Below are 16,290 nucleotides of genomic sequence, written 5' to 3' on the forward strand. Positions count from 1 at the left end.
TATTAGTAAAACCTGTCAATGGTTCTTAAAAAGAATAAAACAATTACTTTAAGGACATGTTTTTTTTGTAATCCAGGATTCATTCCTAATCAAAGAAAAACAAACACTTTAAATCTAGGAAGTGTTTGCTTTCAGTACATGCGCTTCAATGGAAGTTTAATAATCCCCAAAAGCATTTCGGAAAGCAGGGTATCCATTTTGGTAATTTCACTTAAATAATTCATTTTAGGCATGCTTTGAAACCAGCTGAATTAATATGTTGGTGTAACATTATACTGAAGTTCCGAAATTACTTATTGGACATACAATATTTTATTGACACATCTCTCCAGACGGTTTTTAATAACTTACAACTTGAATATTGCTTTGCAAATGAAAAAAACACACACAAAAATTTACACAGCACTTGTGTCATATATTGCCCAAATAAATTGCCTGAAAGATACCGATCAAAACGCTTATGACAGCGGCTAAGACTAGCAATCATAACAGAGAGTCCTAATAGAGTACTTGGATCTTAAATAGTTCTTTTAGGATTATGTCCTGAATATAACCTATAGCCTAGAATGTAACGAAAATCACAAACTGTGAATGTTATCAGTTAAAGCAGACAATTACTCTGGCAAGTAATTAGTTGAGCTGAAATAACCACAAACATGTTTTGCTGTTGTGTTTTCATTTGCAAACGATCAAAGAAAAGGAAAACACCACAATATGTTGCATCGCCTACTTAGTCTAATGTTGTCTTATTTGTTTAGTTTCGGGAAGCATACAGTTGACAAATTGGAATACTTCCACACAGAAGTAAACTCAGATGTAATGCATCTGCGAATAAAGTTTCAACTTATATTCATTGAACATTGCAAAACAATATATTTATTGATGCTTTCGACTTTTCTTTATTTTTTACGTACAAAATATCTATGCCATACGCCCGAAATTTCAATACTTCGTGGGAACCTCAGTATGATACATTCGACTTGTTAGCTGCTTTTAGTATTGGATACATTATCAATCAGAGCCGCATTGACAATTAAATATGATTTGTTAAATAAATGCCAGTATTTTTGTGAAAGTAAAAACTCTTACTGTATATACATAAATTATGTGTAAACTGTTTTAACAAACTTAAGTTCGTGCATACGTAAATACTGTACATTTTATTTAATTTGTTGGATTTAACGTCGCACCGACACAATTATAGGTCATATGGCGACTTTCCAGCTTTGATGGTGGAGGAAGACCCCAGGTGTCCGTCCGTGCATTATAAATTCTGTAAAGGAATTGTTCCTTTTTACATGGAACTTGAACATAATATAACTTAAATCATTCATGTCAGTTACATCTTAGATAGGACTAGTCATTCAGAAGGCAATTGTCTTCCAACTATTTCATATTCATGAAATTCTTCTTGTGCTTTTGTAAAACTTCTCAAAAGGACAATTACATGGTTGTCTGTCTCTTTTATTGAATTGTTGTCGCTAGCAGATAGACAACCTTTATCAGACGACACAATATGCTAATCGTGACTTGTTTTGTATCATCCAGCACATCCTAGTTATATTTGCTAGGCGATTTAATTTGCTGTCTTCTTTTACTTGTCTTGTTTCTGCTTCCAGTGGGACACAATGTTTATGAAAAATATGTCACTCCCTACGATTTATCAATGTCAAAGGTCAACATTGTCTAGAACACTATTGATCAAAACAGCCCAAGAGACCAAGGACGAGGAATAACTTTTTGCTGGCCTCTCATATGTAAATCAATCGCAACAATGAATAACTTTTGTGTCAACCATCAGCTGAATATGTAGGAGAGTATACTTTATGTCAATTATCATTTTACTGACGAGTACAATACATGTAATATGCAACAGAGTATAGTCTAGTGGTACACTGGTTTTAGTTGCAGCAACACGCGAAAGACAGTCGACCTTAGTAGTAACTGTTCTTTCCGCTACAGATACATGTAACACAAACGTAGTGAATAAAGCTTTCTGAAATAAATCACGGAAATGTTGACAAACGATCACACAACAAAAAAATCAACAACGAATAGTAAACAAAGTTTTAGTTCAATTTGGCATTTATGAGCTAGTTAGAAGTGTCTTTAAATACAATTTGATCTGTCACTTTTTGTGGGTTTTAGTAGAAAAGCATCGCATAGCTTCACACTTGAGTTGTCATCAAGCAGGCAGGAAAGCGCAGTGACAACTTGAAGATAGGTCAATCATCAAACATGCACTGTGATTTACAAATTATGCATCGTATCCTCGTTTGATAGAGTTGTTATCAGATTTGACAAATATTTGATAAAAATCAGCATACAGGCTAATTTTCTGTAGTTTTTAAAACCCATCTTCCTAGTATTCTACGTGTTTAAGATCAGGAGTACGAGGTGTTTTAAGGTCTGTGTTGTATTCCTTTGAAATTTCGAACGATACGTGATAAAAGTTAGTGAGAGCCCTCTGTAATTTGTGATAAAGATAACCCTGATGTAATACCCGTTTTATAATATAGAAATATAATGAAAATCCTCAAATTGTTGGCAAGCTCTTGCAAAATTAATTCATTATGATACCTCAGTCAAAGTTGAGAAATTTACTATTTCAAAGCTGAAATCTACGAAAGACCGGTGGTGACTTCGAACTTCAGACTTCACAGTTCAAACTTCACACTTCACACTTCATATATATAATTCTTAATACACATACAAATAATAGGAAAGTCTGAAGTGTGAAATGTGAAGTCTGAAGTGTGAAGTTTGAAGTGTGAAGTATGAAGTCTGAAGTTTGAAATGTGAAGTGTGAAGTCTGAAGTTTTAAGTTTGATGTGTGAAGTCTGAAGTGTGAAGTCTGAAGTGTGAAGTCTGAAGTTTGAAGTCTGAAGTCTGAAGTCTGAAGTTTGAAGTTTGAAGTCTGAAGTCTGAAGTTTGAAGTGTGAAGTCTTTTTCGAGCGTTTTTTTTTCTATTTTTAAAACAACCTGGAATTACCGAGATTGGGCATAATGAAGTAGAATAATGATTATGGCTGAGTTACTTCTGACACCAGGGGCGTAATTTGAATGAATATCGTAGAGTATGATATACTGTACGAGAAGAAGATATTTCAAAGGTTTTCCTTTATAAGTCCGTTTAAAAGTACTGTCCCTCGGATGAGATAATTTTGAATCCAGTGGCATACCTTTAATAGTAGAAGACCGCTAGGTAATGCCACACACCATATATCTAATTTCTATGCCTTTCTAGTTTACACATGAAGATTTTTAAACATATTTTTCCTTTCGTTTACTATGGCAACCACATTTCTGCATTGAATGAAATTGCTTTAGCAATTTGTATGTGCGTCACCCATGTATCATTCCCGTGAGACTGTTTAAAAAATTATCTCAATAGTCTTTCTCAAGAAGATTTTGAACGGACGGACGACAGACAGTGAATTCCCCTTATTTTTCGAATATCAACAAGTGATATAATCTAAACTCGAAAAGTCGTTTATATTCCTAGAACATTGAAAATGTACACAATCAATAATACTTAAAACTCAAAAAAGAAATGGCATACAGTTCGTTTTTGTAAACATCATGTTTGTAAACATTAAATATTGCGTTTTGTAAGCTAAATTCAGGGTTCCAAATTTTTGTGTGTCTTGTATAAGGAAAACGTGAGCTCAAGCTAAAACAAAACATAATCAAAAAGTAGAAAGGTCATTCTGTAAGTAGAGAAATTTTGGTTTGAAAACGTGTAAACACGTATGACCTAGTAATCGAACTGTACACATCTATGCCAATACACAATAAGCAGATGACGTCAAGTCACGTGATGTTTAATCTACGAAGTGCGAAGCGTGCAGTGAAGGAGAAGTCTGAAGTCTGAAGAATGAAGTTTGAAGTGAGAAGTATGAAGTGTGAAGTCTGACGTTTGAAGTGTGAAGTATGAAGTGTGAAGTCTGAAGTGTGAAGTCTGAAATGTGAAGTATGAAGTGTGAAGTCTGAAGTATGAAGTGTGAAGTATGAAGTGTGAAGTTTGAAGGTTGAAGTCACTACCGGTCTTTCGTAGAAATCGTCTCTTTTATGATGTATTTTTGTTTCTTAATCACAATAATTGATTTTAATATGTTATTTCAAAAATGACGCGTCTGAAGAATCAGCTTAAAATTTTAAAAAATTGTAATTCTTTTGGAAAAATGTATTTCACCCCTGCTGAAACATATAGGTTGTCCATACTTTGTAGGGTCATTAAAAGCTTCAATAATATCAAACTATGTCCCAGAAAGCAAACTAAGCATCAAATCTCAACAAGTATAAAGCCTGTAAGTTATTTTGTGATGGAGGGCTTCCCTTAAAGGAAATTGTGAAGTTTTGCATCGAGTAATAATTATGCACTCGTGTTTTCGCAGATAGGAATTGCGCGAATTTATCACAGTAAACTCGTGCATATTTCCCGATACAAATCTGATAATCTTCTAATGCACACTCGCAGAAAAGCATACGATGTCAGGATAAAAGCATATTCTATCATAATAGCCACAAAATTGTTTAATCCCGCAGGTCGCACTACTTGCCGCTTAGCGACCAGTACCAAAGTGCACTCATTATGTGACTTTTTTATTATTGCAACTATCAAGGCTCAACGAAATTATGTACAATTGTTAGTTTTGTTAAGTTTTGTCCACTTTACATTTATATCTGTCAAAATTGGCAGAGATAAAAGCAAAAGTACAGTTAGAGAAGTCGTAAAGTATAACTACATGTTTTATAACTACATGTTTTAAAATGGCAGTTTACGAAATAGAAAAAATAGGACTGGTGTTTAACACACCTGCGTAATGATATAAAGCGATGCTACCCACATAAATTCTACTGAATAATGATTGTATGAGATCTTCTTAAAGCCTAAATTTATGCATTTTCCATTCCATTTTACTCAGAAAATTTACTAAAATTCAATGATTTGTTAATCTAAAATATAAGAAATGTAAGATAGGTACTAACCAATATGAATATAGATTCAATCAGTGGTTACAGACTGAAACGGAACGTTCAGTTATCAATTATCAGTTACTTTGCCTTGGGTTTTTAACCATGATAAATTCATAATCTCTTCTTTAATTTTTTAACGCTTTATTTAATATTTAAGAAATATTTTATAGCAAAACCCTGTTTCAACACTATTTATACACGATGGGCGGTTATACGTCGGGCGTAATAATTTCACTAATTTCAATATTTAGTACGACGTTTAACCGCCGGAGTGTATAAATAATTAATAATATCATTCCTTGGACAAAGTATACTTATCAAAGTTTTACTTGTGCTAAAATCACTCTCTTTTTGGTTAAATTACGAGGATGGGAAAATGAAATTTTAATAAATACTCCTACTGAAGATATGAATTGCATTAAGTATTGCTTGGACAGAAATAATTGTAAATTAACAAATGCTACAGTTTCAAATACTAATAAATCCGTTACTTGACAGAAATCTGATTAACCCTCATTAATATAATAGTAACTATACATTTGAAAAAAAAAAACGTCGTAAGTCCTGTTAAACCAGTGTAATGCATTATATACACTATTCCCCAATTCTTCCCAAAAGAAAAAGAAAAATGAAAACATTACTTGCAACCGGTTCGTTTAAAACTAAATATACTATCAAGCGCCGCTTCCTCGCATAGCAGGATGATATCGGCCTGATAAATGCATAGTGGTAAGAAAAATTCAAGTCTAAGACACTAATAAATCAAAAGCGTACATAGAAAGTACTATGCCCCAACGATAACTTGATCTTTACAAACATGACTATAAATAGATTAAAATGGAACATTGGGAATTCAACATTTTTCTAACATGATAAAATTTCAATATTTTTAGTTTTAGTACTAATTACAAATTAGCTCAGAGGTAAAACATACTGTCCATGTTAAATAGATCTTTTGCCGTGTGGGTTCGAAACTCAGCATCGACATATAATTTTTATTTCATTTTCGCATAAAAAATTTAGATTCCTTCAAGTGCTCTGTGACAACACGACAGAGAAATATCTAAAGCCGATATGGCAGATGAGAAAGGATAAGCATCATATCAAAGATGATATTAATAAAATGCATGCACTTAAGCGAATAATGAACATAATATTATGTTATATAAAGACAATATGCAAATACAAACCATCAAAGAAAGAAACGAAATTATGGGAACAAAAATGAAAACAAATAGGAAAAACAAAACAAAATCTCATGAGGATTCGACCTCACAAAACGATTTGCTTATCCAATTGTTAATCATTTTACACAACTGAGCTACGTTGCAGTATACTAACTGTATAGTTAAAATGAAACAAAAACTGATATTTACTTGTCAAGGTATGCGCAAGTATTATGAATTGTTATTTTATCATATCAGTTATCATATATGGACTCGTCCTCGCGTTTTGGCGGGAATGGGGATTAGCAGAACCGATCAACACCCCCCCCCCCCCCCCCCCCTCCCTCCACCCCCCCCCCCCTCCCCCCTAAAAAAAAATTCGGTGCAAATGACGACGTGATTTCGAGATTAAGATAAAATTTATCATTCGATATGCGTGTTGAAGTACAAAAAAAAGCTAATTTGTCTACACAAATATATACCTGAACAGTTCAGTTAACATGAGCATCTCTTATTTAAGCCCGAAACAGTTTATTGTACTGTTTACAGATTAGCATTTTTCACATTTTATATTAAAAAACCGACCATATAACGTCTTTGTTTGAATTACCATTAAGTTCACCGTTTCAAATTTAAATAAAAACAGAAAAGACATTTTATAAAGGTCACATAATTTGTTCCGTTTCGGGAAATATCAATGCAAACACAATTACGTAGCTCAAATCTAATTGTACCTCAGACAATACAAGATTTGAAAGTTTAAATGATTTTGCTATGAGGGCAATTCAAGGAATTGACATTTACTTTGTTTCAGAATTAGATTTTATGTACTATTTTGATTTGGAAACGCAGCCAATTAACCTTTGAAAGTAAAGCTTTGAAATTAATTTTAAAGCCAAACAAATATTAAGGAGTAAAGTCTTGTTTAGCCGTGGCATGGAAATGGTTTCTATTCCTTTTGGAAAAGTAATGTCAAACACTTTCAAAACAAGAATCATTTGTTAAATCGGGTGTTTATGTCCACATTTTGTAACTGACATACAGGCTGTAAGAGGGACGGACAGGGAAAATCTATAAAGCCAGTAATGTAACGGCGGACAGTTAACTCAGGGGGTCGAAGGTATATAATGTCTCTCGGGTTTTCAAGCGAGAATTCAATGTCATCTTGGCAGAAATGACGATGTAAACAACGAAACGGGAGGTTTTTCTTTAAAAAACATGTAAGTACATGCTTATTTGCCATTTGATCGAACTGCTGATATACACTTTCGATAGCCACATGTGTAAGGTGAGATCGACACATCCGTTTTTGGTCGTACAGTTGACAGTACAAAAACTATTGAAGGGACAAATTGATTTGAAGTGACTGTTTTTGGATTTCTGTCATGTTTTTGTGCAAGTTTTGACCAAAACAGGCATTCTGCTCGTGTTAGATTGACTGTATTACGTACTAAATTACTATATCTCAATTTCGGAAATGTTTGCACGTTTCTAAAACCTGGCATCGCCGAGTCTTTTTTACTTTAAGCATATTTGGATGTCTATCGGGCCTATTTAAGCAAATTTAATGTTATCAACTGGTTTCAAAGCATAAGCAAATCAAAGGTTGAAACATACATGCTAATTGTGAAAAAGTAAAACTTAAACCAATATTTGCATTTGAAACGTACATGTATATGCCATTCAAATACTGTGTTTACCGTGTTACATTCTAGACCCTTGTATTGGTCTTAAATCATGTACAGTAAAATACGGTATAAAAAAATCGTAATTTTCTGCATTTTAAAAAAGTCGTATTTTTTTAATTTCACTGAAATAGTAAAATATTATCTATGATTAATCATCTTTATGGAAATTGCAGACAATAAGTTTGGTCATTTTTAATTAGCAGCGGTATTTTAATTGGAAACAGTTCAATCGTTTTATATCGGTAATCTCCGGAGAAAAGAAGCACGTCAGAGCATTTTCAAATGTTCATATTGAACTTCAAAACTTATGAAATAGAAGTCGTAATTAGTCTAGTTTACATGCATTAACGTTGTTTGAAGCCGCCGCAGTGCTCAAGTAAAAGGTAGCCCTTTCGTATTATGACCATAGTGTCTAAGGGTTGAACCTTTCAAGCGCTCATTTAGGTCTGTATGTCAGTGTAGATCGTAGATATGTTGTAGATAAGATATATTACTAATATGTTGTAAATTTACCCTCTCCATATCTCCCTTCCTCTCTCCCTAACCCCCTCACTCTTTCCATCCACCCCTCTTTCTATCGCCCTCTCTCTCCTCAACTCGACCCCCTCTCTCTCGCTCCTCAATCAACCTCTTTCTATGTCTACGCATGCTGTAAAGATAATAGTTACGAATATCGAAATAATTGTCCTTTAATATGCTAAGTCATTTTAAATGCACATGTATACATCTATGTATCGGAACGCATGCGGATGTGTACAATCAGTATCCTCTGGTTTATTTTCTTGTGATTAGTTAGTAGATACCGTATGTCGTTCACTTCATTTTATTAAATGGGGGTATTTTGAAGGGATAGGCCCACACATCGCAATCATGTAAAAAATGTATAAACATAGAAATAGTTGTATTTATAAACAGGGCTCTGAAACTAGGCTATTTACATATTAAACGTATTGGTGAAACATCAGAAACAATAGTCAATAGTTTTTTTTCCGCTATTTTCGACCTCAGACCTCTACCTCGTCAGTGATGGGTTAGATTAAATGTTTTATGTTTAGATTTACACGCTAAAAATAGCTGCCTCCGTGGTGCCATCTGTTAGTGTGCTCCGTATAATATTGTAGTGAAGATTGTTTTATGATTCGTGGGTTCGAGTCGTAGCACGGGTGTCATTTTTGCCTTCTCTTATTTTTTTAAAGCCGTTTAAATGCAAAATATCATGTTCTGATATAAATAGTGTGTCAAAATACTTTTTTTTTTTTTGCAAAATATTTTTGCTTAAATGTGTGGGCTAGTCCCTTATACAGAATTCAGTTGTCTTTATATCCCGTGTATACATCACAAGTTTCACAAATTAATCCATGTATAGTTCGCTAATATTTAGGTACGTGTACTGTCTTATTCACTGAGAAGCAGGCTCCGTTTGTTTTTCGATGATACCTTCTTTGTATACACACACATATGTGAATTCTTATTATCTGCAATTTCCATATAAAAGATGATTGATCATAGATAATATTTTACTATTTCAGTGAAATTACAAAAAAAATATTACTTTTTTTAAAATGCAGAAAATTACGATTTTTTGTACCGTATGTTACTGTACGTGATTTAAGACCAAAAATTGTTTTTTACATACAAGGGTCTAGAATGTAACAAAGTAAACACAGTATTCGAATGGCATATACGTTTCAAATGCAAATATTGGGTTAAGTTAAGTTTTACTTTTTCACAATTAGCATGTATGTTTCAGCCTTTGATTTGCTTATGCTTTGAAACCAGTTGATACATTAAATTTGCTTAAATAGGCCCGATAGACATCCAAATATGCTTAAAGTTAAAAAAACCGGCGATGCCAGGTTTTATAAACGTGCAAACATTTTCGAAATTGAGATTTAGTAATTTAGTACGTAATACAGTCAATCTAACACGAGCAAAATGCCTGTTTTGGTCAAAACTTGCACAAAAACATGACAGAAATCCAAAAACAGTCACTTCAAATCAATTTGTCCCTTCAATAGTTTTTGTACTGTCAAATGTACGACCAAAAACGAATGTGTCGATCTCACCTTACACATGTGGCTATCGAAAGAGTATATCAGCAGATCGATCAAATGGCAAATAAGCATGTACTTACATGTTTTTTTAATAAAAACCTCCCGTTTCTTTGTTTACATCGCCATTTCTGCCAAGATGACAGTGAATTCTCGCTTAAAAACCCGAGAGACATTATATATGTCCGACCCCTGTAACTTAACCAGTATACCAGGATTCTGTAACATTACAAACTTGTACCCCGCAACTAACTGCCAACTTCCCCACATTAAGAGGTGGATGATGAATGTTTTCTGACATAATGTCTATAATCAAATCGTCGCAAAAGACCCCGCCGTCCTTAGATGTACTGAGTATGAAATTAAATGCTTGTAGAATAAAATGTTTACGACATATAACGTGAACAACATTTATTTTGCACGCGACCGCATGGTTCCCAAGATCCAATCAAATAATCCGTTTCAAAAATTTAGAACCGCCCACTACATTTTTCCCCATATATAAACAGCCCACGCTTCAGGAGCGGCCTTTTTTCCTGCAAATTCCAAGAACGAGAGGTAGACAGTTAAATTTTTAAAAGTATACATTTAGAAAATAAAATGTACATGTTTAAAACTTGTATCAAGATCGACTGTTATTTTATTGTTACTTTCGGAAGGTGTTCATTGTAGTATCTATCCAAAAAATAAATTTATTGAACGCTCTAGATCTAGCTCATTTAAACTAAGTCTTGCTTTACAGTATATATTTGAATACGCGTCATCAAGGTGACGTCATATTTATAAATGAGCCGCGCCGTGAGAAGGCCGGCGGGGTTCTTTTGCGACCGGATCGGGTCCGGGCCGGCCTTCGCGTCCGGGCGGTCTGGTCTGGCTCTATGCTGTTCAATTTCAAAGCCTGTAACAATTAGAGAAACCGTCAGCGAAAGAATGGGTCCTGGGCGGGCTGGTCTGGTCGTTGCGGGTCGCGGGGCCACTGTGTTGGTTTTTTCTTGGCGCGGCGCAAATAATAACTATAATAAAAACAAAAACATCAACAGAAAACATGGTAGCTTTACGATCTTAATTCCTCTAAACTGAATATTAATTTTTTGTTTTGCTTTTTTCCATAACCTAAACAAACTGAGCATGCCTCCACGAAAACGGGCCCGGACATCACAAAGAGCTCCACATGCATCATCATCGGATGGAAACAAGGGTCCATCGGATCAAGCGACACCGAAATCTGGCCAGCCAAAAAGTCAAGAAACACCACCGTCACCGCCGAATAGGAAACGTCAGCAGACACAGCCGGCACCGCCGAATAGGAGCGAAGGTCACGTGGACAGCCCGGGACAATCAGGTGAACATATCCCATTATATACTTGTTCTAACGGCATATTAGATGCTCACGTCAGTAATACTGTCAAGGAAAAAATCTGGTTAGGCCAGTATGTTGACTTACAAACTCTCCTTCATAGCCAGAACAATCAGACCTCTCAAAAACAAACATTTCAATTATTAGACGGAGAATTAGTATTAGCTAAGAAAGAACAATCTGCTAAAATTTTGGAAAAAATCGAAATCTGGTCAGATGCTTTCTAGTATATATGTATATTTACGGCTTAAAGCACCCCGGGGAAACCCTACAAATGCTCCAATATTTTTATAACATCCGTTTAGCTGCAAGTAAATACACAGGTTGGTGGGTGTACGACAAACAGTTCCGGCTCAAAAAGTCGCTAGCTCTGTCAACCAAGTGGGAGACGATTGACCCTGAACTTTGGATGCTTTTCATGCAACCATTACATGCAAATCAGTTAAATAGCATGTCCGTTAGCTCAGAGAAGAAATGTTTTGCCTACAACAGATTAGGTTTTTGCAACGAAAGGTATTGTCCTTATCTGCATTCCTGTATAAGTGTCATGGTAACCATCCTTCCATGAACTGTCACACTAACCAGACCTTTGGGAATGGTCAGCACCAAATCAGATTCAGGCATAACATAATGAGACCGTCGTTTAACACTCGTTTCAGGGCACCAGCCCCAAGGCCGTTTATGGGACAAGGACCTCATGGTGCAAACAAACGGGCTATGGGACCTCGGTATCACTCCAATTAATCTTACAACTTTAGAAAAGCGATTATCGACATATCCAAATAATAAAGAAGCAGATTTTCTATTGGCTGGTTTCAAACATGGTTTTAGCTTAAATTATTCCGGGCCGAGAATTCCTCTACATTCAAATAATCTTATATCAGCACGCAAACAATCGAAAATGTTAGACGAGAAACTTTATGCTGAAAAATTAGCGGGCAGAATTATAGGACCTTTCTCGACACCCCAATCTCAATCTGCGCATTAATCCGGTAGGTTTAATCCCGAAGAAAACAGGAGGCTGGCGCCTAATAACTAACCTGTCCTTTCCACCTAACATCAGTGTTAATGATTTTATACATCAGGACTATAGCCATGTTGAATATTCCTGTTTTGATAATGCTGTCAAAATGGTGCAAAAAATAGGCTCGTCTGTATACATGGCAAAAGCAGATATAAAATCAGCATTCAACCTATGTCCCGTACGGCCAGCCGACTTCGATCTGCTAGGAATACGGACTGACGACGGATACTGGATTCAAAAAATGTTACCGATGGGTGCATCTTGTTCATGTTTTATTTTTGAAAAATTCGCAACTTTTCTTCAATGGTGCGTACAAAAAGATTCAGGTTCTAACAATTTTGACCATTTATTAGACGATTTCTTCATGGCTGACGATTCTTATGAAAGTTGTTCAAGTTTAATGTCAAATTTTCAAAACACTTGTGAAGATTTAAGCGTGCCTTTAGCTGAAGATAAATGGACGGGACCTATCAAAATAATTACTTATTTAGGTTTAGAAATAGACGCGGAAAATAATACAATTCGGATACCTTCCGACAAAATTAAGAAAGCGGAACAGCAGCTTCTGTCTTTAATAAATTCCAAGAAAGTTCGCCTCCATAATTTGCAGTCCACAGTAGGACTCTTGAACTTCATGTGTAAGGCCATACCGGCAGGTAGAGCTTTCCTTCGCAGATTTTATGACGTCATGTGTCAAGCACGTAAACCGTTTCATTGGATCAGAGTAACACATTCAATAAGAGAAGACGCAAATATTTGGTTACAATTTATCAAAAACTTCAACGGGTCATGCACTTTTATTAATTTCGATTGGGTTGATGCTACTAGTATTGATTTCTTCACAGACGCATCAGGAAACAGCCATTTAGGCTGTGGGTGTTATTTTCAGGGCGAGTGGTCGTTCATAAAGTGGCCCGATTCATGGGAATCAGAAATTTTCAAAGATATAACATATTTAGAACTTGTACCAATTATTTTAGCATTTCATATATGGGGCAAAAAGGTAAAAAATACAAGAATAATTTTACATTCGGACAACGAGGCATTAGTCAGCATTATAAATAAAAAGACATCAAAAAACGGTAGAGTAATGCATTTAATTAGACATCTTACGCTCCTTCTGATGGAAAATAACACTGTTTTAAAATGCAATCACATATCTGGAAAATTAAACAGTATTGCTGATTCTATCAGTCGATTTCAGTGGACAAGACTCAATCATCTACTGCCCCTCTCCGCGGACCGGGAGCCTTGTCAAGTTCCGGAGTCCTTCCTCCAGCTGTTGAGGGCGAAATAGACAGGCTTATCAGCGCTTCCCTTTCACAAAATACACAGAAAAGATATCGTTCAGCAATCGAGTCTTTTACAAATTTCTGCATTAATAGTTATGTCGAATTAAACTGGCCACCAACCGTCGAGCAAATAACGGAATACATCGCATTCATGTCTTTGAGGCAATACTCGCACTCATCTGTAAATTGCCATATTTCTGCGATCAGTTACGTGAATAAATTGAATGGCCTACTGGATAATACCAAACAGTTTATCGTTAGAAATATGTTAGAAGGGCTAAAGCGCCTGAAAACAAACACCGATACCAGACAACCAATAACGCAGTCAGTTCTGTTGAAGCTGTTAGATTCCCTAACACACGTTTGCAGATCACAATTTGAAGCCATGTTGTTTACGGCGGCTTTCTCGTTAGCTTACATTGGCTTATTACGTATTAGCGAATTTACTTCTAGCAATAAAACAACAACTTCAGGCGTTCTCAAGTTTCAGGATGTAATCATTGGGTCAAACAAAATACGAATTTACTTACAGAAATCAAAAACTGATCAGACGGGCACCGGAACATCAGTTGACATCGAAATAAGCGATAAGAACAAATTCTGTTGTGAAAACATTGCTAACTATATTGCCTTCAGACCAAATACAGATGGTCCATTCTTTGTTCATTTTGACGAAAGCCCCCTAACTTCTTTCCAGTTTAACGCAGTTTTGAGAAAAGCAATAAAATTTGCAGGTTTAGACGCCAATTTGTATAAATCACACTCTTTTAGAATTGGTGGCGCAACTTCAATGTTTCGAGACGGGACTTCAATAAATAATATAAAGTCCCAAGGAAGATGGAAATCTGATAGTTACAAATCTTACATTCGTTAAAATTGTGACTGATCTCTGGCTGAGTGCTAATTTTGGCGGTAATAAGCCTTAAAATGTATAAATTGAAAATGAGTGTGCCTTTGTAAAAAATCATATCTTGAAAGTCACATTCGCTGTCACAGTATCATTATTGCTATACCTGTTGGTATTACCTGTTTGTTAAAGCCATTGGTATATGGCGTACATAATTCAAGCATAATTAAATTAAAATAATATTTATATAAAAAAAAAAAAAAAGTTTTGTGTAAAGGACGTGCCAAATGCCATTAAAGCCATTGGTATATGGCAGGCTGTGCAGTCCGCTTTTCGGCAGTTATAATTATTTTCAAATACATTGATCAAGCTACAGCACCGCATCGGGCTGATAGCAATTATACAACAACATACGGAAAACTGTTGTAAGAACAGATGACATTTTGAATGAAGAATACTAATTTTAAGCCAGTTTTCTTTTTTATTCCAGTTACATATCTGTAAATATGTTTAAAAATGGTTGTGTGTTACCGTTTGTTATTGATAATTCATGTTACTGTTTGATATTAATAAGAGAAAGTGCATTTTATTCACTACAATCTAACCTGTATCCTTACGCCAAGAACTAAAATTATGATACCAATCTTAAGAAAATGGAAATAGAAAAACTCTTATTTCAAAATATTGCAGTTAAGCTGACCAATGTTTGGATAATAGGGTCCTCCCTAATAAAAGGAGCGTACCATAGACTAGCCTTTAGACTGGATGGCAACAGTTTAGGTTTGCAACATTATAATGTCAGGATCACGTGGGAATTTCTCAGTGGCATGAGAATTAGAGATATACGCAGGTCTGTACAATATTTACTACAATTTAAAGATGAACCAGACATGATTGTCATTCATTGTGGTGGAAATGACATAGGCACCAAATCCACTTGGGACATAACATTCGAATTCAAAATGTTGATAACTGATTTCCTGCAGCCATTACTGCCCAACACTAGGCTTATCTGGTCACAAATTCTTCCGCGCAGAACCTGGCGTTATGTACCATACACACCAACTGCGGAAAACATTAGAAAACGTATCAACAGTTCTCTCGCAACATTTGTTATTAGAAACGGAGGTGGCTATATAAAATACGCTGACATTTCTTTAGAAAAAACAATTTTTTCACACGGATGACACTCATTTGTCAGAACTTGGATACGATATAATGCTTAATACACTGTCTTCTGCTCTGTACAAAATAATAATTGAAGGAGAGAGAGTATATGCATGTACATAGTGTTAATCTAACTAAGGAAAACTGACTGTTGTTCTTGTTCCCTTTTCTGTTCATCAGTCTAACGCAGTTATAACTCTGGTTTTGATAGTTTAATAATAAAAATGTTTGGCAAAATTTCAATTAATATAGTCCGGATAAGCTAGCAATGGCCATGACCGGTTATCTTGTTAATATCCTGCAGATTCATGCAAGTCCGCAGATTTTGGCGGAAGGCTCACTCTTTAGCTAGTCTAAATCGCGCCCTTTTTGGCATAATACTAACATGCATCTGCAGAATGTATTCTGGGATTTTCTACCGTAATCGGGGAAAATCTTATTTTATTAAAATATCTATCATTCAGTCATGGCCAAATTAATGCCAAACCTAGCTAATTAAAAACGTAAAAATGAAAATGTTTTGTCTTATATACTTACTGTTTCATTTACAGCTAAATCACATTGTAACGGCATTTAACAAAAGGATAGTTGAAACAAGAGTCCATTGAATCTCGATTAAAGTACTAAAGTACTATATATATTTGAATGTCGTTACGGTGGGATTTTATTTTCACGGGTACAATAACTACAGTGCAACCTCTCTACAACGGCCCCTCCC

At 35.2% G+C, this 16,290-nt stretch overlaps 1 protein-coding gene across 1 annotated transcript; it reads left to right on the forward strand.

The window, feature by feature from the left end:
* The first annotated feature begins 10,845 nt into the window (after positions 1-10,845).
* Positions 10,846-15,592, forward strand: LOC123526314 (uncharacterized). The gene is made up of 2 exons (XM_045305406.2): positions 10,846-11,227; positions 15,096-15,592. The coding sequence occupies exons 1-2, from the start codon at positions 11,014-11,016 to the stop codon at positions 15,590-15,592; spliced, it is 711 nt and encodes a 236-aa protein (XP_045161341.2). The 5' UTR covers positions 10,846-11,013.
* The last annotated feature ends 698 nt before the right edge of the window (positions 15,593-16,290 follow it).

Source organism: Mercenaria mercenaria, chromosome 12 (genome assembly GCF_021730395.1).
Source record: "Mercenaria mercenaria strain notata chromosome 12, MADL_Memer_1, whole genome shotgun sequence".
In the NCBI taxonomy this organism is placed as follows: domain Eukaryota; kingdom Metazoa; phylum Mollusca; class Bivalvia; order Venerida; family Veneridae; genus Mercenaria; species Mercenaria mercenaria.

Bases quoted from the DNA above. Each gene is read 5' to 3' on its own strand.
- LOC123526314 (XM_045305406.2), top strand. From the start codon at position 11,014: ATGCCTCCACGAAAACGGGCCCGGACATCACAAAGAGCTCCACATGCA. The intron at 11,228-15,095 runs GTGAACATATCC...AAAATATTGCAG, and splicing joins GGACAGCCCGGGACAATCAG to TTAAGCTGACCAATGTTTGG.